The sequence below is a fragment of the Anopheles arabiensis genome, chromosome 3 (genome assembly GCF_016920715.1).
Source record: "Anopheles arabiensis isolate DONGOLA chromosome 3, AaraD3, whole genome shotgun sequence".
In the NCBI taxonomy this organism is placed as follows: Eukaryota; Metazoa; Arthropoda; class Insecta; order Diptera; family Culicidae; genus Anopheles; species Anopheles arabiensis.
Window position 1 is genome coordinate 48,736,990 of NC_053518.1, and position 24,182 is coordinate 48,761,171.

General features: G+C 39.2%; 1 protein-coding gene across 4 annotated transcripts in view; it reads right to left on the reverse strand.

Moving 5' to 3' along the window:
• LOC120903340 (bromodomain-containing protein DDB_G0270170) overlaps positions 1–24,182 on the reverse strand; it is a 69,452-nt gene that overhangs the window by 32,142 nt on the left and 13,128 nt on the right. For all 4 annotated transcript variants that reach the window (XM_040312715.1, XM_040312712.1, XM_040312714.1 and 1 more), the window contains exon 3: positions 14,033–14,297. In XM_040312715.1, coding sequence (XP_040168649.1) covers positions 14,033–14,297 — 265 coding nt within the window. The remainder of the gene's footprint in view (positions 1–14,032; positions 14,298–24,182) is intronic.

Consider the following 24,182-nt stretch of genomic DNA (forward strand, 5'->3'; position numbering starts at 1 on the left):
ATTCGTACCATAATCGTGCTTCGTAATCCAAAGTAATCCCATATTTCATACATTTTTCGGCTATCGAGCTGGTTGCAGCTGTCGACTTATGGGGTCATGGACGAATATGGTTAGTAAAAACCATTAAATACTAAATTGTTGAAATATTTTAGCTTAAGATCTTATATGGACGCTTTAATGTTTAGTAAATTGTAAGTATGCATATTGTGTCCTTTTTTTTCTTTGCTGCAATAAAAACTGTACATAGTAACCCCTATTAATGGGGCTGTAAAAGCTGGGAGGCTGTAAAACGTTTTCACGTTGCTGTAAAACTACCAGGAGATGGGATCAGGAACAAATCAAAAGCCCGCGCAATTTTACTCCAAGATAATCAGATATCACGGGACTTTCTTGCTTCCATAGAGGCATCACTGTTACGTTTTGCTCCCCATAATTCATTGACTGATTTCACACACCTTTGCAACTCGTGCTGGGAGAGTTCATGGAATTAGCTGCAACCGTTACGGTAGAGTGTGCGGGCTTTTCCATTTACCTTCGTGTATACCGGCACATCCTTGCTGTCTTATGTTTTACAGCATACAAACTTGCTCACCAGCTACTCACGCACACAACGACATCTTCGCATGGCGGTGTTAGTCCGGTTCAAAATAATCCTGCCCCTAGAGCGAAGGAGGAACCCGTGCGCCCAGAACCATCGTTACAGTAATTCGAATACCATCCCCTACATGCCTTCGCACTTCTACATTTTAACACCGCACACAAGCAATGGTTCTATGCAGCGTCGTACTATGTGCAACAATGTTGTGCTGGGCACAAACTGATGTATACAGAGATTACGAGCCATTTTTACTATACCAATGGGCATGCTCGCGCATCAAACCATCAACCATTATTGAATGGTCTGCACACATGTTCACGTTTACAGTCCAATACTAGGACATGAACTCAAGAACTCGACGGGCTCCATCACATGTATACACATTGACTGCAGGGATATGGTTCGCCGTTCCGCTGGCAGTGCTGGCAAGTATACAGGGGAAAGCCAAACAGCTTGGAAAACATTGTATGCGGGCGACGAACCTTTGACAATGTTGGGCAAAAGCGTGGGTGTACTACGAAAAGACAGGCAAGGGCAAAGGTAAAGTAATGGATATGGGGAGCAACTTTGATGGTATATGTTTTGTTCCATGGTGTTCACAATTCAGCATACTCGGAGGATTCATTTCTGCTACCAGCTGGATGTTCTGCGCTTCTGTTACTGCATTACAAACGCTGTAACTCTTGTGATATTCAATGATGTAATTGTGAGCAGCCAGAACTACAGCATGTAATAGAATATGTACAAACAAATCCATGAGTCTATTCCCACTAAAAATATGTACAGATGAGTTAAAAGGACGCAGCTAGAGGTGTAGAACACATGTGAATACATTTTTGTTTTAACTTTTGTCGTCAACATTTCATTAAATTTGAAAGATAACAATGTTCTTGAAAGGGATGATCAGTCGCACCATTTTTTATATCAGCTTCGCCAAACAGCCGTTGACTCGCATTTCAAATTGTGAGAGTCGTGAGAAGCTTTGATAGTGTAATTGGGCAAAATGCTGGATCCCGACAAAATACACTCTCCATGGTTGATTCTCACACACTGTTCCTATCGCAGCCATGCTCTTTCTCTTCTCCCCATACAACTAAAATCTTTGCATCCTAACTGCTCTGGCAAGCCCGCAGCCCGGAATGTTCTCGTTAGGACGAAACTTCAGTCAGTAAAAAAGCTTTCGATCGATAAAACAGCACACTACCCTAGCCAAAGCTTGGTTGCTCATGACAACAAAACCAACACGGCGGCTTCATCTCAGTAATCACCGGTTGCTTTGGCAGCGCAACTTTTTTTTGCCATGTTGAATGACAAAAAGCATTTCATAAAGATGTATTTTACTATTTAATTATTTTAATATGTGTATGCTCATTGTATACAACATTTTGATGGAATACTGCAAAGATTCAGCCGTAACGAAGAATGAAAAAAAATGCAATTACTATTCAAGAACCAGTCTTCAAAAATCTCCCAGACAAAAGACAACAGAAATGCTGGATGAAATCTGGTACACGGTACGTGGTGATTGTCAGAGCATGCGCATTAAGGACATTTTTGAGAGCGGTTCTTTTCTGAACATCTCCCATCTAAAAGCAAGATATTACACACACACACAACATCACGATGTGAAACGTTCAACTAAAGTTTTAAAAAATAATGTAAAAAATAGATCATTCCCTCCAAAACCTTAATTTCGACAATATTTATAGATGCAATCGATTGACGTTTAATATTTGTGAGATAATTGCTCCATCGTTGCGCATCTGAGACGTCATTATCATGCTGCTTCTTTTTCGGTTCTTTACTAAGCAGCTGATATATCTCGAGGAAGAGCTTTTTGGGGCTAGCGGCATATTACTCGCCATGAAGATAAACCTTTTTTCTTTTCAAAAATACTTTTCCTTTTTTTAACAGGTACATAAGTGTACGAATAAAAAATAACGACTCATTAAGATTATTAAATTATGTTGCTTGTACACTAACTTAATGACAAGCTTTCTTTTAGTAATATCCCCATTTGTATAGTGATGTATCGGTGTAATACTTTATTTTAACAATAAAAATGCAGAAACAGTCAAGGAAAAAAAACATATTAAATGGACATCAGAAAAAAACAAAAAAATTGATAAAACATATGAACGTAAAAATAAATGGCTAATCCTCTCACATCGTTTCCAGCTCATTGACTCTCACATCGTAATACTAGAAATTATTTTTCGCTGGTACGATAGCTAAACCATGTATCTTTTCCAAACAATTTGTTTTATTAAGAATAAGCTGCACAAGATTGCACTAGTTGCTACTACTACTTCCGGGGGAAGTCATATACAATCCATGAGTACCATCATATAAGTGATCTGCGAACTTAGTATATTACGACAATCATAGTACTACGAACTCTACCACTACTGTTTGCCACCACTACCAGACCAGATAAGCAAAAAGTTCGTGAGGCCACTGAACTTACATAGGAGCGAAAATAGAGCACATAATGGCATTTTGCACTAGTACATAGGTGTGCTTGCAAGCAACCCTCAGCTTCCACAATGCAGGAAACTGCATCATGCATTAGAGAGTTGGATATAGATGATGATGATGTTAAGAAAAAGAAGATAACAACTTTTCTTTATCGATGCGCATTGTGACTTTCAATAGATTTTTTTTTTAATTGTCAGTACATTGTGTGTGTTATTTATATATTGTAACATAAAATATGCACCGCAATACGTCTGTAAAAGAAAGGCAAAGGATATCCTATGCAATAAAAACCGAAATATAGCCTAGCCCGTATGTCCATAAGACTAAAAAGAAGCAGCAGTGAGCTCAAAAATTAATCAAATGTAAAAAAAAAAAATTCAGGTGTCAAAATACTGCTCTATTTGTACATCTACAGCCTAACGCAGAAGATAACAAATGCAGTGATCTGTTCAACCTCGTTCTTGTTTACACAGGGGTTTAACAGTCGTTAGTGGCAATGCTACGTGATATACGTAGCGGTAATGACAGAAACTGCTCCAATTGCTGGAAGCTATGAGAGTGTTGGGTTTCGGCAACTCGACAAACCTCTTTTGCATATCAAGTCTACCGTTCTGCTAAGCCTGCGTCGGCTGGCCGTGGATGGCCTCCACAACCTATTGAAGGCATCGTCCTCGATGGCGCGTCGTAGTCGCGATGCAAACCGGCTGACCAGTTTGCATATTAGTATACGCACTTGTACGACTTCACGGCGACGCAATGTGCATGGGTGCAACAAAATCGCATTGATGCAGCAGTGATGCACAGGACTACTTCCTTCCCACCATCGTCGTTTCCATACTTACGCTCTCCAAATGTCAATCCACATCTAACGCCTAACGAGGGTCGGGTCGACGGAAGACACGTCGCCTTACTTTCGAGGTAACATATTAATTTATTTATTTATGCAACTTCACTACAGACAGCGGGCAGGAAAGGGCGCTTTTCACCTCCGTCCTCTTTGTATGCACTTCAAGTACTCGACACTCAATGGTCTCGAATTGTAAAGCCAGCTCATTCAACTTGGCAAACTAACCAACAAACCAAACCAATAAACGAACCACCAGTGCCATTCCGCCCCACAGCTTTCTCATTTGCAAACGGAACAACAAAGATCGATTTTCTGTTGTAAACGTTTTGCAACGGGTGTGTAACATTGTTGCTGCAGAAGAAGGATTCTTCATTGCATTGTACAGCAGGGAAAGGGTGGTCGAGTGTAAAAAAAGAATTATCTCAGATTAAGGAACTATCGTATTTCTTACAAAGTTAAATAGTTAGTTAAGAAAAGTCTGTAATATTATAACTCTATCATTTCAACTTCATAAGTTATGACTGGTCAAAGTTGAAAAGGCTGTCCAAACTACGTTGAGGGAACAATCCCCCCCCCTCCATTTTCCCCATATTTTGGCATAATGAGTTTAGTAGTGCTTATTTGTTTCTTTGGGACCGTTCTGGCGGTACAGTCAACTCGTACGACTAAACAACATGCCCGTCATGGGTTCAAGCCCTGAATAGTCCGTGCCCCCATACGTAGGACTGACTATCCTGCTATGGTAACAATACGTCACTGAAAGACAGGCTCACTTCACTTTTGGGTACAGGCAGGCCTTGACCGACAACGGTTGTTGTGCCAATGAAGAAGAAGTGCTTATTTGTAGTAGGTGGTCGATTAATGTATCATTGGAAAGGAAAATTTATAAACTTTTTTGAAAATAAAACAAAAATATTACTTTGCTATTCTTGCACCGCTTTTTACTACAAACTGCAAACATTAACACTAAAAACAATATTTTTCAACTTTGGTAATGCATTTGAAAACTGTATACTTTTTTACATCTTCCATTTTATCAAAACCTCATTTTTATTGTGTTCAACATGCTGTCAAAAATTCAGACTTATCATTTAACCTCCAATGTGAAAAAATGCATTCAATCATGTTTGGAGCGCGCGCCTCTGCAAGGCGCGCCATACATAAATCGTTCGCCTGCGCTATTACTCAAACAACAGAGCGCGCAGTACTTACTGGCAGCGCGTTCGGAATTTTAGTTCTTTTTGAAAAAAATAACGGCAGTATTTTGTACGTACCTGCCATTTTGTTAGAATATATCCAAAAACCGTAACATATTTTTTTGTATCCGCGGAAGGTTTAAGGGTTATTGACGAAAATACATCAAATGAACTAACCGGCTTAGACCTGCGATACCGGCGCTAAGCGGAGTTGCAAACATTGTGTTCAACTTAGATCAATCAATTGACCATATTGGTTTTATGCAAATAGCACGTACCATTTAAAAATGTCGACCGAGATAAAGTAGTTGCCTAAACATTGTTTTCTTTTCCTTTTATTATTTAAGATACAAGCACTTGGAAAATTTATGAACGTATTTTTTTAACTACTTAAGTTATTAGTGGTTCAAATATTGTTTTGGATATTTGAAACGTTGTATTATTAAAAACAATACAATAGTGCTCAAATATTAACTGAAGTAGATTTTTATCGAAATTTTTCCTATTCATATTATTAATCACTAAACAGGTAAAACATATAAATTAATATAATCCGCAATGCTAAGGACAGGTACAGTTAGTGATGAAAGCTATTGTAACGAACCCACTATGAATGTATTTATAAATACAAATATATGTATCAAAATGTATGGCCAAAATATATCCACTAATACCACTAATCATATCCACTACTACCACTAAAATGATATGTAATGTAAATGATATGTAAAATGATCGTAATTAGTACAAACATGATTTATGACCGCGGTTTGTTCGAGGCCGCCCCATAGTGCATTATTGCCCCAGTTCCTACACACATTTGTTGAACTTCTTGTAACGTAAGAAAACCATTTTTTTACGTGAACGACTTCGATAAGTATTTCCCTTTTCTTACAATCTCACTAAAAAACAGTTCCCTTTGGATGGCAGTCTATAGTAGGGGAAAAAAAAAGATTGTATTTCGATCTTTAAAAGACACCTGCAAAATTTATCTGATTACATGGAGCTACACAACGCAATTCGGATCTGCTACTTAACTCCGACAAGCACTGATATTAAACTGATATTGAACTTATACATGTCCTGGAACTTATCTCGGTATCTTTCCGGTCCAAGAACAGTATCTGTACTAATCCAAGACACAGCACGAATCACGAAAGTATTCAATCCAGTAACTGATTCCGCTACCATATTGTTCGACGAACCATTGTTGGTCCGCAGCAGGGTTCATATAACTTAGGATACGTTGGACGTTAGGACAGCAAAAATGCTTAATCAAAAGCTTATTGGTGATCAAATATTTTTCTTATCTTTATGTGATGCAACATCTTTACTAGATCGAGGCATGAACTTAGTCACTACAGGTGTTGATTATCGGTGACATCAAAGATTTATGTACGGGACGCAACGTCACATTTTAACAAAGCTGAGGAGCATTACTATTATTTCAAAAAATAAATAAAATGAAGTAAACTTAACTTTAGCGATATACATTCGTTACCCGATTGAATAATTTACAGTATACATAATATTTACGTTTTTCTGATCAAAACATGAACCTCGAATGGTGCGTTTGAACTTTGATATATGATTCATAAAGTAATTTTCAATACTATACCTTTTTTGTCGAAATGACCTATTTTAAATATTGTTTTCTCAGTGAAGTTTGTTTACACATTTGGCCTTTTAACATTTATCCAAAGACCGGAATGCAAAAAAAAACCCGTGCCTTTCCATCGCCTTTTACCTTCAAGAGCATCAACTATTGTCAAATAAAGCCCACACGTTTACTTCAACGCAAATATAGCATGATCAGATGGTTTGTAAATAAATTCAAAAGTGCAAAAACATTGATAGATCACCTGTGTGACGTTTTTGTGTATACTAGAAGGATGAAATGATATTTATTTTTGCGTAGGATCCAACCATCAAAATTACTAGCATTGATGTCATGATTTATAATATACTTCTTTACTTTTCTTCTCTTCGCTACCAAAAATAGCCCACTTACCAACACGTCTGAACCTTGGATGAATAAAATCGCCTTTCTACATGCGGTATTGTGAGGGTATTACATATGGGTGTATACGATTCAAGCATTTTTTTAAAACATACACACTACACAAACGAGCTTGCGATATGTAGAAAGCCTTCGGCGAAGAGTACAAATGTTCAGGCACAGCAACTTCAACAGACTGCAGTATCAACAGGAGTGAATGAAAGCTCATCCAATGAATACGGTCATTCGACAGAAAACCGTCTGCATCGCATGTGTCTTCCATCTCTTTCGATTAACCTCGGATTGGGGTTCGCCAGATCAGAATATTACGCATAGGATCGGCTCTACTAAGGTAAGCACCCGACCTGCTACGCGACGAATAGCAAAAGCTTGAAATATTAAAGCACGATGCAGCAATTGCACTTTACCTTGAAACCAACGACTTTCCCCCTTCTTAGCGTATATCTTTCCTCTTCCCAGTACAACCCTGTTCCTAAGCTGTTGTGACTGTCAAGCAAGCTGATATCGATATCGGTGGTGACCAAACTACTCTTTCCTACTCTTTGTACTGCTTTTCTTCAAACACGTTCACCTTGTATGGAAAAGAGGTAAGATAAATGAAAACTAAAATAACCGTAACAATATTTCTATTTTCACTTATCTCTTCTCTTTGGCCGATCCTTTGTTAGCATAATATAATCCAGTCTAAACGAGGAATGAAAATCCCATTGAATTTTATTAACACTAAATTATTTGAAGTTCACTAAGCCACTTTTTATCAGGATATCATTAAGTTGAAGTATAAGAAATTGAAACGGAAACAGACTTATCTAGTTTGGCGCAACAATAACGAGATCAGTGACTTATTGATTACCCATAGCAGGATAGTCAGTCTTATGTATGCGGGGAACGTTTCATACAGAATTTGAACCCCTGACGAATCGAAACTGATTAACACCGCATATAAAATGACGTAAAACTTACCACTTAAAATATAACTATAATATAAAACAGCATATATGATATAAAATTTCTTCTGACAAAGTGTAAGATTTTTTAAAATTTGATTTATGCTGAGCGAAAATATAAACTTCAAACAATCCTCTGTACAGGCCATCAAGGTCGCAAAGGCCGTTAAGCCAGAAAAGAAACGTGTAACAATAAAATATGATACATCTTATGCTTATGGCGCACTATTTGTGAAAGTGTACACATGTTTTTACCTCTTAAGATACATTTAACAGCAATGATACCTATTCTCGTAATCGTAAGTAGAGCAAGAGATAATACATTTCCTGCTCTGCTTAATGGTCAATTATTAGCGCATTTCTTTCGTTATTCCCATACATACTTAATAGCTGCACATGCTACACATGTCAGCCCATGCAGCAGGGTGCGGTATAGCGTGCATCACTTTTAAATAAATAGTTATGACCAGTATCAGTGGTCATCGATTTTACTTTGCACCATTTGCACAAGCAACCAACTAAATGACGTCTAAAGGTGTTATGCTTCATAGCACGAATCATTGCCATTTTTATAGTAAAGGTATCATGAATGTCGCTCATGTATGTACCTGAATAAATGCATAATGCATTCGATGCTCCTTAGATTTACTCAATGTGTTTACGCGCCTTAACTAGCTATTAAATGACAGGCTTCCTATGGCAATCTAGATGAGCGGAAGAAGCTTTTCCGTTATGAACCAAATAAGATATCCATTTTCTTAACCGGTTCTCAACCCAAAGCATGCACGCACACAACAAAATGATAATTATATCTAAGCCACCAAGAAATTAATTTTACAACAAACATCTAATTAATGTCTTCTTTTTGTCCCGAAATCGCATTTCCCTAATTGTATTTCATTCATTTTAACGTATTATTTATATCGACTGGTTTCCTTTCCAGAATGCACATAGTGACGGATCAAATACATTATTCATGATTTTATTTCTTCCTCTTCAGCAGACCGCAGCTAAAGCGGAAGTTCATTTTTCTAAACCAATTCACCCGAAGAACATAGATTGACCGAAAGATTTAAACCAAGGCGATCATGTGACCAGTCATCATGATTCAACAACGTGTATTAAAAATGTCTCATCCCGCCTTTCAAAACCATCAATTGCTCTTGTTAACCTGTCGTGGTATTTGGATCACATATACGATCAATCTTCTTCTTCTTTGGCACAACAAACGTTGTCGGTCAAGGCATGCCAGAACCACTAGTGGCTTTCAGTGACTTATTGATTACCTATAGCAGGATAGTCGTATGGGAGCACGGTCCAATCGGGGCTTCAATAGAACAATACGATCATTAAAAAAAGGAACTATCGTAACAATAACCAACTGTTTGGTTAACAAACTCATAAACATGTTGATATAACAAAATGTTCTCATGAAATCTATTGCAATACTACACCTTTATAACGTGACCGATGTAACAAATGAAAAAGCAGTCGTATCCGTAGAAAGCCCATGAAAGAAATATGCGTTGTGGTTAGATCTTCACTAACAAATCGTACGATCAAACAACGCACACCAGAAGCCCGCACCGCGAACCGTACCGAGCGTACCGCAGCAGATAACGGTGTTTTATGAATGAAACCACTTTTTCCCGTCATAAGCTATCTCGTCGCGTATAGAGTTATTTTTTCTTCTCCCGCTTTTCGTCCAATGAATGACCGGACGGATTCGTTGGCTTAATATGAATGAACAAACCCTACCCACAAGTGACGCGCGCGAATGTACAAACGAACGTACGGAATTGGATGGATGGATGGATGGATGGCTGGTTGGTTGAATGGGATGAATGAAAGGAAAAAGACCTGCCGCAACACACAGAAACAACAACAATAGCAGCAACAACAAATACGACCGTCGCAACAACAAAGAGCAATCGAAACATTCACGTACATGCACCGTTGTGTTTAGTTGGCTGGGCCCAGCTCTCGCTACCTTCCCAATCATTTCTTCTCACTAGTGTGCACCCACACGTTTCCTGCTGTTTCAACCAACCCGTTGTCTCCATTGCATTTCAACTGTTGTATGTCATCGTTTGTAGCTCTCTTATTTAAGCTAGTCGGTTCATTCCTATTATCAATCAGTACAGTACGCCAAATATATACCAACTTAGGAACGACGCTTCATTAGCAAAATCAAACAATTTGCATGTATACTACACTCGTTCAACATAAAAATAAAAACAATTTTGCCGTTTATAATGTTCCTAATTTTACCAAACATGATCATCTATCCTTTCTCTCCTTGATCATCTTTTATTGGAACAGCTAGCAGCCCTTTGTGAGGTCACTTTATTCACGATCGCTTAATACTTTTTGCAGCGCTTGAAATTACTAGACATGTGGTGGTCATCTATAACCTTTGCACGTATCCATATAATATCCCAGACAGTGACACTCATTTCAAACCAACAAAACAAAGTCAACTGCATTCCACAAATAGCAACTGCATAATCCTGCACTGTTTGTGTGGGTGGTGGTGTCCGTCAATGGGAAGGCGTTAGACATGGCCTATTGCCAGGGGTCTAGGTGAATGTATAAACAAGCTAATCATAACACAGCTACAACGACGTATCGATCGTGCAGCGGCAATGCCAGCAAAAAAAGTACGATGCAGTTGGCTGTTGACACTGACCTACCCCAACAAGACTCTATTTGTTTCAATTAAATGAAGTACCGTTTTTGGGCTGGAAGTCTGCAGTCTGTTCAGAGCACATGGAATACACGATTGACTGAATGAGATTGTGGAGAATACTTTGAATGCTTTAATTTATTTGTACGTGTTTAACATACTAGTGTACAATTATACGTGTTGTGAATCATCTAACCTGTATAACAAAACAAGAACAGGTGTATCGGCATATTATTTGCAAAATTTCGAAGATGATCATTTAAGTGTGTTCATATTTGGCAGGCTTTGTTAAAGCACTATAGACAGTATAGTTTTCACTTCTCTTGAACTTCCTATATCTTGCGTAGATCAGAGTCTCTAGAGGAGTAAATGAATAACTGCAGCATATTAGCTAGTGTCTTGTTATGATCGTAAGGTAAGACAATTTTCAACCGCCACTTTTTTAGCGGAGCATTTCGAACTGGGGAAAAAATAAATTAATTTTGCAACATTGTTGCCTACTCTATCATACCGAGGATGATGTCTAACCAGCTGATTGGACGTGCAGATGCCGCGGCAAGATGCATTGAAGGGAAACGAAAATATTTATGCATTTATTTACCCACCCAGACGATAGTGTGTCTTCTTAGGGTGTACGGTACTGCCCACAAATTGCCGGAAGGAGTTAGTAGGTGGTAACCGGATTCGCGTACCGCCACCTTATACCGCATGCTTGTACCTTGCTATGCTTGCACTTTCCGATGCTACCCACACGCCAAATCTACATACCGTCATCATTAAACTCTCACTGCAGGGCACATACTACCTTCAAAAATGGTACTGTAAATTATCCACCAACATTGTGGCCAATTTATTTTCTGTTCACAATATTTCAATGCTACAATACATATCAGGCATTTGATTAAAACTTTGGGCGTCATATGCATTTACATTATAAACACATTGGCCGTTCTTGTAAAATGTTAAACATTATAGCTTCGCAGATATATATTGTTGCATATATATATTTCTGTGGCCATGTCAAACAACGTCTCATTGCACTGTGACCTACATCCGTATAAATGCGTATGTCGCAGTGGTCAGGCTCAAGTACATTACTAGTCATCGAGTGGACTAGAATTACTTATACAATGCCTATCTCTATCTACTCATCACTTTGCTTTTCGTTTCTGTCAGCTGTTATAGATTTAGCAGCTCACTTGTTTGGGAGCTCAAGGATCAAGTCGATGATCTTTAGTTTACAGTATTTAAAATTATACTCAACACAAAACAACGAAACCACAATACACGCACACCTGCCGCAGTGCCCTTTTCGATGCTTGTAGTATCAACATTAGAGACTGAGAAATTCCTTGCATTTAAAAAAAAATATATTATTCATAATATGAAAGAAAAGGAAAGAAAGTGTTAGGAAGTGTTTCAATTGAAATAATAGAAATCAAGATATACGAGTGGCCTATTTATAAATAAACCAAGCATGCAATACTTTAATACAGATTGCTACCTTTTTAACATTGTTGCAGAAAAGATTGTAATATTATGATTGTGTACAGCAACTGTTATGTATAACACATAGCATACATACCGACCATTAAAAGGATTTTTTATGTATTATAGAATAAAACAAAGCTTGTTTTCTTCTAAAGCATGTAGAATCAAAGAACCTTCAGAGCAATTGTGATTGTTTTTTTTTTTTTAATTTAAAATTGTAAACACCAACCCGATTTATAGTGCCTTCTACATTGATTATTTACTATCAACCATCTGCAAAGCTATTCTTTAAACAACAGTTGGCTAGATAAGCAAGGGGTACTTCAATTTGCTCGGTTCATTATACAAACGTTTTTCACAGACAATTCGTACATGTGTTGTAGCTGACTTGAATCTGAGATCCAATCTTGTAGACAATGTTATCGAAGATGCTCTATACTTACAGAAATAAGTATTACCAGTAGTATCGTTTAAAATCTCTATTAACCACTTCCTTCAAGCATAGATTGTACTGTTCTTGGCATGTTGAAGTATTAGTACCGATCACAACATTGTCGATATTTCCATAGCTATAGGGAACATGGAGAGTCAATCTCACACTACTACTAGTATGAAACTGCATGCTGTATCGTGTCATAAGTTATCGTACCGTGATGGGGAATAATTGTGGTGAAGTTTGCATGGTATGCAGCGGCTGAGCTCCCTCCTCCATCGAAGGGCTGTTTCTACTGTAGCAAGGGCATTGGGAAGGAGCTGATGCAGGGTCAGCCGTCATAAGACCCGCCATCAACTTTAGCGGTTCATTTTTCTCTGTCTACGACTCCCTTTCTCCCTCGCAGGGTCCATCCTATGGCGAATGGAGGGCGGCATAAGACGCAAGGCATTAGTTTGTAACAATGTTGCAAATTAAATTGCGCTCAATTTGCTCACACCCTCATCTCTCTTCATGCGATATACGCAGCTCGCGGCGGTTATAAGAGGAAGGTGGAAAAGGGCAAAACGATGCACTTCACCAACTGGTTTCTTGCGCTTTGAGAGGCCGGTACGCGATAGCCCCATCATAATCGTCGGGGCAACCTACGACGGCTTCTAGGTCGCACAACTGCCTGCACCAACCATGGGCGACGACGTCTCAAAAGGCGGCTGTTTTTAGACTGCATAGGCGCAAGATTGATGCATCGAGTACCCATGTACAATCAGTCATTGGTGGAATGTCACATGTCACACGTCGAAACAAATACGTAAAACCTTTCGTCATGGTTTTTACGACCATTTACATTACATTTTAGCCTTGCAATATTGTGAATGAACTTTACTTAACTACATGAACTAACGCGAACGACCATGGATGCATAAGGGAATCAAACAAATTTGTCAACAAATTTGGCAGCAAAAATATAAACTTGTCGAATAGTTAATAAGGTAAACAAATGGCTGTAGGGATATTGATATTAACAGTGAAACCGTTTACAAAATCAATCCAAAATAGTTACAAGCTTAAAAGAGGATGTTACTATTGCTGCACAAGATCAAGACATCAATATGTGTAAATTACTGTCAGGCGAGTGTAATTTTTACGATCAGGTCTAAAACTTTTCTATTCAGCACAAAACGCACCATACAACACTTCTGCGTTCCAAAAGGGATGCTGTAACCCAGTGCATTGGTACATAACTTCATACGCTTTTATTTGGCATAGCGCCTTTATTTTATTTATTATCATAAAATTACCTTAGAAACAAATACGAATAGCAATACTTCAAACATACCTTGCTTAACTTTTCGCCCTCGTGGTGTGGTAGCATTTGTCGGAGACTCTGAAACCCGGCATTGATGCTCTGCATCCGACGTCTTTCGTTGCTGTTCGCGATTTCGCGACGCATTCGCTTTTCGTCCTTATCCATTGGTATATTGTTACCGTTGCTACTACTCGACGAAGAGCTATTTATGCCGTTGTTGTTATTGTTGTTGCTGATGTTGTTATTGTTGTTATTTCCAGCACTGCCGTTTTCTTCACTTTTTAAGCGAACATATCTGTGGGAATCAAATAGAGAATAATATTATTGTACTTTTATTAGCAATAGTCCTGCCAAAAAATGTATAAACATATTCTGCTTCTCAAAAAGGATACGTGAAAATAGGACTAAAACAAAAAATATTCTATGGAACTAAGAATCTAAAAAATAATATCGAGTCACCAGCATACTTAAGGTTCATCTTTGCGAAGCTAATTCAATAACTAGAGTAAACAAAACAAAACGATCAAATCTCATTTTACGCATCATTTTTGCACTAGAAACTAACACATAAACAACGTATGATCTTTAGATGACCCAAATAGATTCATCCTCATGGTCAACTTTACTGGCAGAATGATTAGTGTATGACGGTGTACCCGTTGTTTTAGCCATTGTAAAATACGGCTATTTGTAACAAAATTTGTATTGAAGTCGACACACATACCATTACCAAAAATGATCATGGAGACGAGAAAGACGAAGATGAAATACTAGTCTGTCTGTGAATATTGGCACTATCACAGTGGCGGCAGTCTCGTTTCTAGTCTACCTCCGTCTGTTACGTGCACTACATGATGCTACTGCTTATGACGGGTGTTAAACGAAAGTGTAAGCCTGTTGCGGCCGATATGCACACTACATGCATCAGACATTGCCATGCCGGTAGGTCTTCTGCATAAGACTGTCTCGTCACCGCCACGGACGTCTGCACAAGAAAATGGCTATTTTTACATTATCTTCACCTCGTGCACCCGGTCAATGTGTTGGTGGTCTGAAATTACCGATCACACGCTGTAACTAGTCAGAAATAGACTCCTATCCCCCGCTACCCCTACCTTTCGTCTTTTCTCTACTTAGCTTAAACGATTGTATACGTGTATGAGAGTCAGCCGCCAACATTGAGACTACTACTAGAGCCGGCCCATCATGCATATTTTTTTTTACTTTTATTGGTTTGTAGCTGCCGGCCTGTGTGTTTGATGTGTACGTGTTTCGCGACACGCTTCGTCGAACTAAAATATACATACCCATTCTGTTTAACGCACATCTAAATGGGGTCTCTCTAAGCCATACGGTGTAGTGTAGTGTCACCATGTGAGTAGATGGCCGACACACGACCTTTACCACCAGACGATGATGGCTCAAAACGTTGTCAAATTTGACAGGTGTAGCTGACCTAGTTATGGCAATCTATTTTTTGTCGATCAGAAAAAAAGCCGGAAACATGCTCAGTAAAAACACAGTTGCTTACGTAGCATGGGTGTAGGAAGAGGTACGCATATGTTATGTTCCTTTTAATATAGGATGCCATCACAATTTCATCATCCTATTCTTTCATTGTTATCCTATTAAATTGAAAGTATTTACGGTACTTTTAACTCAACAAATATCATTTGTGATATTATTGATATATAGCATGGACGGTATAGAACTATTCAAACTTTTGAGGTTATATTTATGATTGTGTTGTTTACTTTATTATTATTTATTCCAATTAAGTTCAAAGGACTTAATGAAATGAATGAACACTACAAACCACAGCAATAAACATAATACAAAGTCATAGCAATGTAATAACTTGCTATCGACTCATGTTCAATGACAGCTGCCAGTTGCAGTTTATCGTTTAAGGACCCTTCCATATAAACAAATATTTCATTCCAAGGATTAATGTACCGATACACACATGAACACAGGACCTTTGATAGGTTGCTTTCGGCTAGTGTCTCAACGGAAATAAAATAATGCCTAACAAAAGTACCTGTCTCCTTCAAGCGTTGGACAAACATCCGACTACCCAAATGCTTCACCGATAGAACTTTATTCCTCTCCAACTTTACGACTGCATAGTTTTATGCTTTATGGAAATCAGACTTATATTTACAGCCAAACCACTTGGGTAGAAAACAAATGGCTATGAACCATAAACAATACGCCACGAACATGCGTACAAACTACCATTACTAGCGAAGCAAAATGTTTCCGCACGTTTTCTGATGAATAGTTATGCATGAGACGAAATCGAACACGCGTAAACTTTTCGTATTTTTTTGATATTTCTATTTCATGTTGCTGTATATCCAGTGATTTGTTGATGGGCATCTAGTGATATGATGAAAATAATATGTTCTTCCAGTCATATAACAACTTAGATTTAAACAACTATGCAGTGTGCATTGTTATTAACTTTTACAAATATTAGTTTGTAATGATTGTAGAAACAAATGAACAAACAAAGCTCAAACAGGCCAATACGGATCTAAATTTATATCCAGTTTTATGTAAGTTGATTAAAAACTTTCCTTCTTCACTTACGTATGTACTCTAAATGATATGTACAACAAACCAGCGATCGAATGTTCGTTATGTTTAGCATCGTTATGAGATAACCCATGTACGTTGCCGAGTAGCTGTAAAATGACGTTTTCTCATATCCGAAGACTGTGCTAATTTGTAACACATGATTTCGACATCTGTCCCGATTGTATGCACATTTGAAGTGAATTGAAAATACTACCAAAGGCAGCTTAGCTTATCTACTGAATAAGTAAGATTTGCTAAAGTAATTCATTATAATTGTAGTTGGAGTGGTTGTACATGTCGTGCCGTATTCGATTTCACTCTTCTATTTGTATGTAATCATTTATCAATGTTAGAAAACGTAGATAACGATAACCTTAAACCAGTTCTATTGATTTTATTTAGAATCATATTTTTTTAATTCGATTTTTGGGAATCATAAAAAATATGTGCAGTGTTCTAAAAACGAAAAACCACAGATATGCCTATTGCGCCGACAGGAACCGGAAGAAACAGTCCCCAATCGCATCAAGGTCGAAATTCTATCTAGAGCTGTGCCCCCGCCACAGTACTCAAAGCTGAGCAAAAATGAGGGGAACATTTGTAAGCGTGAGTGTGTTGCTAGTTGCTGTTGCGTGTGTCGCGCCCCAGCCAAACCATTTGGTGAAACGCAAAAAAAAACATGTGAATCGAGCTCCGTGTCTCAAGGTTAGCCTACATTATTGCGAACTTTGGCGATAACGTCGCGGATACAACCAGGCGCTCAGTGTGTAGAGAACGGTCAAATCGACAGTGGGCCCGAGGGCGGAGAACATCCAAAAATTGAAACCAACACACGCTCACGGTCCCAGTCCGTTTAATCAACATGGCCCCCAAAATGTTGGTGTTGTTGGGTGATGGTGTGCAGTAGAAAGAGGAACGCCACACGAAAGGAATTTCGCGAATTATTCCATCTAATTCGGCTCAAATGCTCCCCGACCACGTTCACCCCCCCCCCCCTCCCTTCACTCAAACCAGCAAAGAATGTTTGTTCGTGCGCCGTTAACGCGCCATCCACTGCTACGCGCCGTCGCGTAGTTGTAAGGTGTAGTGAGCTTCTTTTTTCTTGATTTGTGTCTCTTCTTTTGCTCGTTCCTCTCGATCCTACGATGCAGATCCTCACGCAGATGATCGCTACATAAAACTTGATACGTGCGAGCCGCAACCGAGGATCGAACAACAAACGGCGGCGCAGTGGGCGACGAACGAAGGGATCCGGTTCTAGATGTCTGTAGTACACACACTATGTGGCCGCACAGCACCAACATACATATATGCGTATGTGTGCGTGCCATTTAAAGCCAATCTCTTTCACTCTCTATCTGCCCGTCTGTCAGACTTCGGAGGTGGTTGGGGTAGATTTAAATGGCCGTCTCACACCAAGGGTACGCGTCTCTTCGCGAAAGCGGCAAACACGTTTGACCCCCCAGTCAGCTATAGCCCCACTCGCTTTACGCCGGCTGCATGGGGAGCTCTCTGGATGGGGAGAAACTCTCCTAGCTCTACAACACACCATCAGCGGACACATTTTATAGGAGGTTGTTCTCAGACCGGTGTCTGTTCCGAAGGTTTCCGCGCCGCTATGTTCAATAGCCATGAGAAAGATTCCCACTCTCTCACACATCGTTTGGCTTTGCCGGTTCTTTCTCTCGTTCTATCGCGCTGCAACTACCATCAAAACGCACAATCCCCCATGGTCGGAGTCATCATCGCGGGACGAGCGAAACTGCGGACGGGTGGGAGCTGACACAGCTGTGTTATGCGCAAAAATCGGCTGATTTGACCGTGCGCGCCAACGTTCACCTCCGGCAGAAAGGTTCAAGGTGAGAGAGAGACCAGCAGCGAGAAGCGTGACGCGACGAACCAGCACATAGCTCTCAACACGAGAGTGGATGTGCCGTGAAGCGAGGGAATGAGATACTGCGCGCCAACTGGTAACATATCGTCGTGCCCGCACGAACAGCCGTCCCATGTGCTCCGGCAAACTTCTTGGTTAGTCCCATTTAGCGTGGTCAGCATGGTTCATATACTTTGCCATAGGCCTCCCTACACCCACAGAGATCTCTTTTGGATACCTCTACTTCTCTCGCATTGCTTTGTTCCAGTTAGCAAATCTGCCAATGTATGGGTATGTGAGGTTTGCCTACTTTGCGCTTCTCGTACAGCAGAACTTTATTACATTAGGTGTGTCTTTCTTGATTGAGATATACTGATCACTATCGAGACAGTTCGCCGAATTCATTGCCATTTTTCAGATTACAGACGCAAATATAAATCACTCACATAATTCTCACCTCGCTCGATTCACTTGTATATATTCTTGTAAGAAGAATATGATCTTGAAATTATTACAATCCTTCTCTCATCCTCAATCATAATCATTGAGACCGAAACTTTAATTGCGTTTGTCAAATAACAGCTCTAACTAAATTAAATTTCCAAGCAGTCATTGTAAATCAACATCATAAGTTGAAAAAACTGGTCTACTACATTTATTATCATTCAACAACAACTGAATATATACGCTGTAAAACCTCACAAATCTAAAAAGTTCAAGTATACGAAATAGATATAACCTATAATTGCTCCATAACATTTATAACAACGATTTATAGACAAACTTATATAATTAATTAATTATAATAGCCAAAGTCGTAACAACGCTAGTTTAAATTTAAAAAAAACTGCAATAGCAAGATCTAGCGCCCGACGTAAGTTTTTTACTATTTCAAATCAATCTGTCACCATATCATTTTCATTTGGATACAGCCCACATTTGGCCAAACATCTGATGTTTCTTTAATTTCCATTTTCATCATATTTTACTAAAGGAACTGATTGATGAAACTATTGCATCTAACAGGCAATACTGTTCCTTCAAGTACTGGTCTGATCCAGCAAATTGTGGGAGCATCGCGAAAAGAGACCCTGGACAACAAAATCGAAACAAATACATACAGGCTTCCAGCTCCCCTTTAATTTCAAGCAATCTCCCTACAAGAAAACAAAAAACTCACACCCAAGGATAACCAGTGATATGAAAACAAGAAGGGAACGAAAAGCAAAAATTGGTCAGTTATAGGTTTGAAAAGGAAAAACGGAAAATTCAAGTTGGGGGCAAGAGAACACATGGAACAAGAGCTTGCCGCCGAAGGGACCACTGAGGTTTAAAAAGCCATTTTAAACACTGTAAAACAAGTTGTCCTTCGAATATGCTTCTTCATATTTCTATATATTGTACTATTAGTAATCTTCGATGCAGAAACGTATTAGTTAATATCGAACAACAAGGGCATAAATAAAATAATTCAACATTAAAAACGAATGGCAATGGGATGATATGTACGAGGACGTTGTATATGCAACAATATTAATTGTATTTATTTTTAAAATTTTACTTCATTAAAAAGAAGCAAAAGCAAGTTACACACTTCCATCATTATTGTACTAAAACCAACAAAAGTAACTCAACAAGATATCATCATTTTATTGCACGCGTCAACATATGACCCTTGTTTTAACTGGCAAGACAAAATTAAAAACCATACAATACTGTGGGTGGCAAACAGCAAAGTCCATTCGGCCAGACGATATGCTCCAGAAAGTTTTGCACCAGTTTATTATACGTCTTCCAGTGCCCCACCCCGCCATTTTTGCTGCAATGGAGGCACAACAACGAACATAAAGCAGATAACTATTTCCTTTAACCCTTTACCGGTTAGGGTCGGTCCCTTTTTATTCCCGAAACAGCGGAAAGAAAAGGTGCATCACGATGCACATCACACAACCCACCCGATATACACTTCATCATTCGTTTACTAGTCACCATAGCAAGACGTAGCCTTCGTCATACGTCGCTGCTTACCACCTTGCGTCTTTCCACCACTATGCTCAAGGTAAACCATTCATTGCACCAGGAGCGCACAGAAACCCAGCGAAAAGAACGAGAGAGCCACTGAACCAATCGGGAGAGCGAGATGAACATAGTAAAATTTCTGTCGAGTAAAAGTTTTTTTGTTTGTAAATATCTTAAAGCAAAGTGCCTCAGTTTACCGCAATCTGGACAGATTCATACATGCTTGAAAAGTATCCCAAATGTTGATTTGCTCCAAACGGATGATAAACGTATAACAAATATTCGTGATATAATAATTGAAATAAAGCACTTGGTTCGATAAGAATAATTATACAATTATTCCCAGAATACTTAAATGCTGTTTAAATGGTAAAACAAAGGCATTCGTCGCCAATGGAAGCATTTATATTAACAACTGGTTGGAAATATACGTCGGATTCAGATGAGACTTTACATGGCTGGAAGGTAAATGTTAATGCAACTGTGGCTTCCCACTTCACCACACTAGCTCACTGATGCAATCACCAAAACGACGGGACGAGCGGAAGACGAGCGGATAGATAGACAGACAAGCAGGCAGCGTCGGACAGTCGACAGACAACGAACCGATGAAAAGATGGTCCGAAGACTGCAGCAATAATGTACTATGCATAGGTTCCGATTCGTTTGTCCAATGATTATGTTTTTCCTTTCACTCGCTCGCACAAGTATACTACTATAGAGGCGCAAGCAAGGTGGTAGAGTTCAGGATGTGTTCAAAAGTTGACCAACCGCTAACGCCAGGGACGATGGGTGAGCGATGCGAAGAGCTCCATTAAGGCAGACTATGACGGCCGTCACTGTAACCAACCACCGATCTTTCCTCAGTTCAACTGCAACCAACGACACATGTATACACACACACACACACACACACACACACACACACACACACACACACACACACACACACACACACACACACACACACACACACACAGATATGCAATGCACATCCGATACTGCAGAGCAAAAGTAACCTCAACCCGCTTAAAACCCCCACCACAGTCGAGAGAATCGTCGTAAAAACGGGAGTAGTACAACAGCACTACTGCTGTATACAGCTGCAACGCCCGACAAATATGCCCTGTCTCTTTTTTATCCATTCGCAATCGTTCGCCACGCGCATGTCCGCGACGAAATGCATTTCACGAAGTGCAGCAGACGTTCGCTTCCTCTTGCCCATCCCTTAGTCTAACTACCTACTACTCACTCAACCCACATACGGTTTGGGGCGATAAACGCTACGGGCCGCACACTAGCGCAGACAGATCACCCGAGTCGATAGGGTGGAAGGTTGGCTGGCAGGCTGGCTGGTTGGCTGGCTGGCTGGCTGGCTGACTGGCTGGCTGGCTGGCTGGCTGGATTGCTGCCTGGCTGGATGGTCGGTCAGTTAAAAGCAGACATGCAATTTTTACGCTCTCGTGTCCCCCCTCATCTCACACCGCCTTACCTCTTCCCAATGAATCATCAACGATGCAAGTGCGGGTGAACGAGCCAAAGAACATACTAAATATGTATTGCAGTCTGCATTTCGGGGAGAGCTGCTTCACTCTACAGCGAATGTATATGAACATGCATAGCTATATACGTATATGAGCACTTATGTGCGTTTGCGCGTGTTGATGACCTACTTTTACACCGGCAGTAGATGCGCGCGCGTCCCTTGCCCGGCGTTTTTGCCGTTTCATCCGGGGTCTGAGACGTCTTTTGAGTTTGCATTGAACAGTCTCTTTTGCACCCTCGGTGTTTGAGGAACAAAAGTACTGCTTACACTTTCGTATGTAGCTACAATTGTCGCCTTAATATTCTGCTGCATCTGGAACTGCATATCAAGCTATTTTCGTGCAAGAACATTTAAACCTTTGAATAATACTGTTATATATAAACTTTAAAATGTACAAAAAACACCTTTCCATTTACAATCAATGCCAGTTGAGCAACAGAAACATATAAAATACACATGAAATAAATTAGTATGATAATATGAAATAATATACATGAAATGAGTTTTTATACATTAAATTCATATACAACAATATTTACAAACAAATAAAATTAATCAAATGAAACATGTTTGGCGTGGTTTTAGACACATTTTCACACAAAAAATATTCGATTATTACACATGTACTAAAAACAAAGAGTATAATCTTTACAAGCTCGAAATATTGTTCAAATTTATTTCAATAAAAAGATTTAAAATAACACTGATTAAAACGTCAAAAAAACACTGAATAAACGGCACAACCCCATTCCTGCAACAATTCTTGAGAGATTACTTTATTTCCATCGCTGTAGTCCCATGGGACAAACGCAACAGACGATATCGTCCACCGAAATTGTCTCTCCGTGGTTCGCGAAGTGACAAAATAAGATCGCATTGCTTTTGCCAATCTAAAAATTACCACAGAAACAAACAGTGAAAAAAAAACAAACAGAAACAAACACGGGCAGAAAATGGTAACGTTAACTCAACAAGTTTCTTCTTAGCGCAGACGGAAGATTCACTTCCTGTACTAATGACAGAATTTGCAATGGTGGTGCAGAGGTGGTGAAAGATTGGGAGCAGCATTCGACAAATAGGCCATGGCGAAATTTAGCACTAATATCAACAGAAGCACGGCTCGCGAAGGAATCAACCCCACTTCCACTCAGGGTAGCGTTTGTACTATGCCTGTAGGTGCCGGCAGAATGGTTGGAGTTTCCGTGTTGCTTCCTCAAGGCTGAATCAGTTTAAAGATAGCATCGCTTGAGGCAGTCGTTTACATACACGCGGTAAAAGTTTTCTTCAGCAGACGGCAACGAATACTGTAGCCTATGTCCGTGAAGCAAGAATGAGTGTAGCGAGAAATAACATCCCCCAGTGTGCAAAAATCTAATGAAAGCAAAGTCGGATTGAAGCAATTGCGATTTAGTGCTCATCCAAGCTGTAATAAAAATGAACAATCAAAACACTATACGTGTTATCTATAAGTCAAGAGCACGCAAGTGGATAGAGTAAATTCCTGTTTGATTTGGTTAAAAAATCTACCAGAAACGTTTATGTTATGAACAGAATACAGAATAGAGTACTAATCGATAAGATTATAATTAAACATATGAAATATTCATTTTTAATAAATGACCAGCACATTTTTTACATGCTTTACTAACATTTTGTTACATTACATTTAATTACATACATTTAAAACTGAAAGATAATAAAAAACAATTCACATAAGTTTGCTATCTACCACTTTCATCCCAAAACTGACATCTTTCAGGGGAATAAAAACTATACGCTAAAACTAATCAAAATTGAAACTGTAGTAGTGGGATGGTTAAGGCAGAAAACATAAAACTTTTCTTATTCACACGATTAATTATGCAATTTAAATTACCATTGCAAATTGCTTTTTCTTTCCCACCATAGCATGTAGCGAACTATGCCAGATAGGCTAAAACAGGAAGTATTTGTGCATTACGTGCAATTACGGTCATCGTTTAATTGTGTGATTTGATGCACAAAAACAATACCTCCTCATCCTGGCTAGACACAACAACTTTACTTATAGATATTAAGCAAAAAAGAAAATAATCTTGAAAATAACCAACGTTGTACTACAAACCACCGATACATCCTAGCGACAACGGCTATTTTCGTATCCACTACGATGTCGCTTC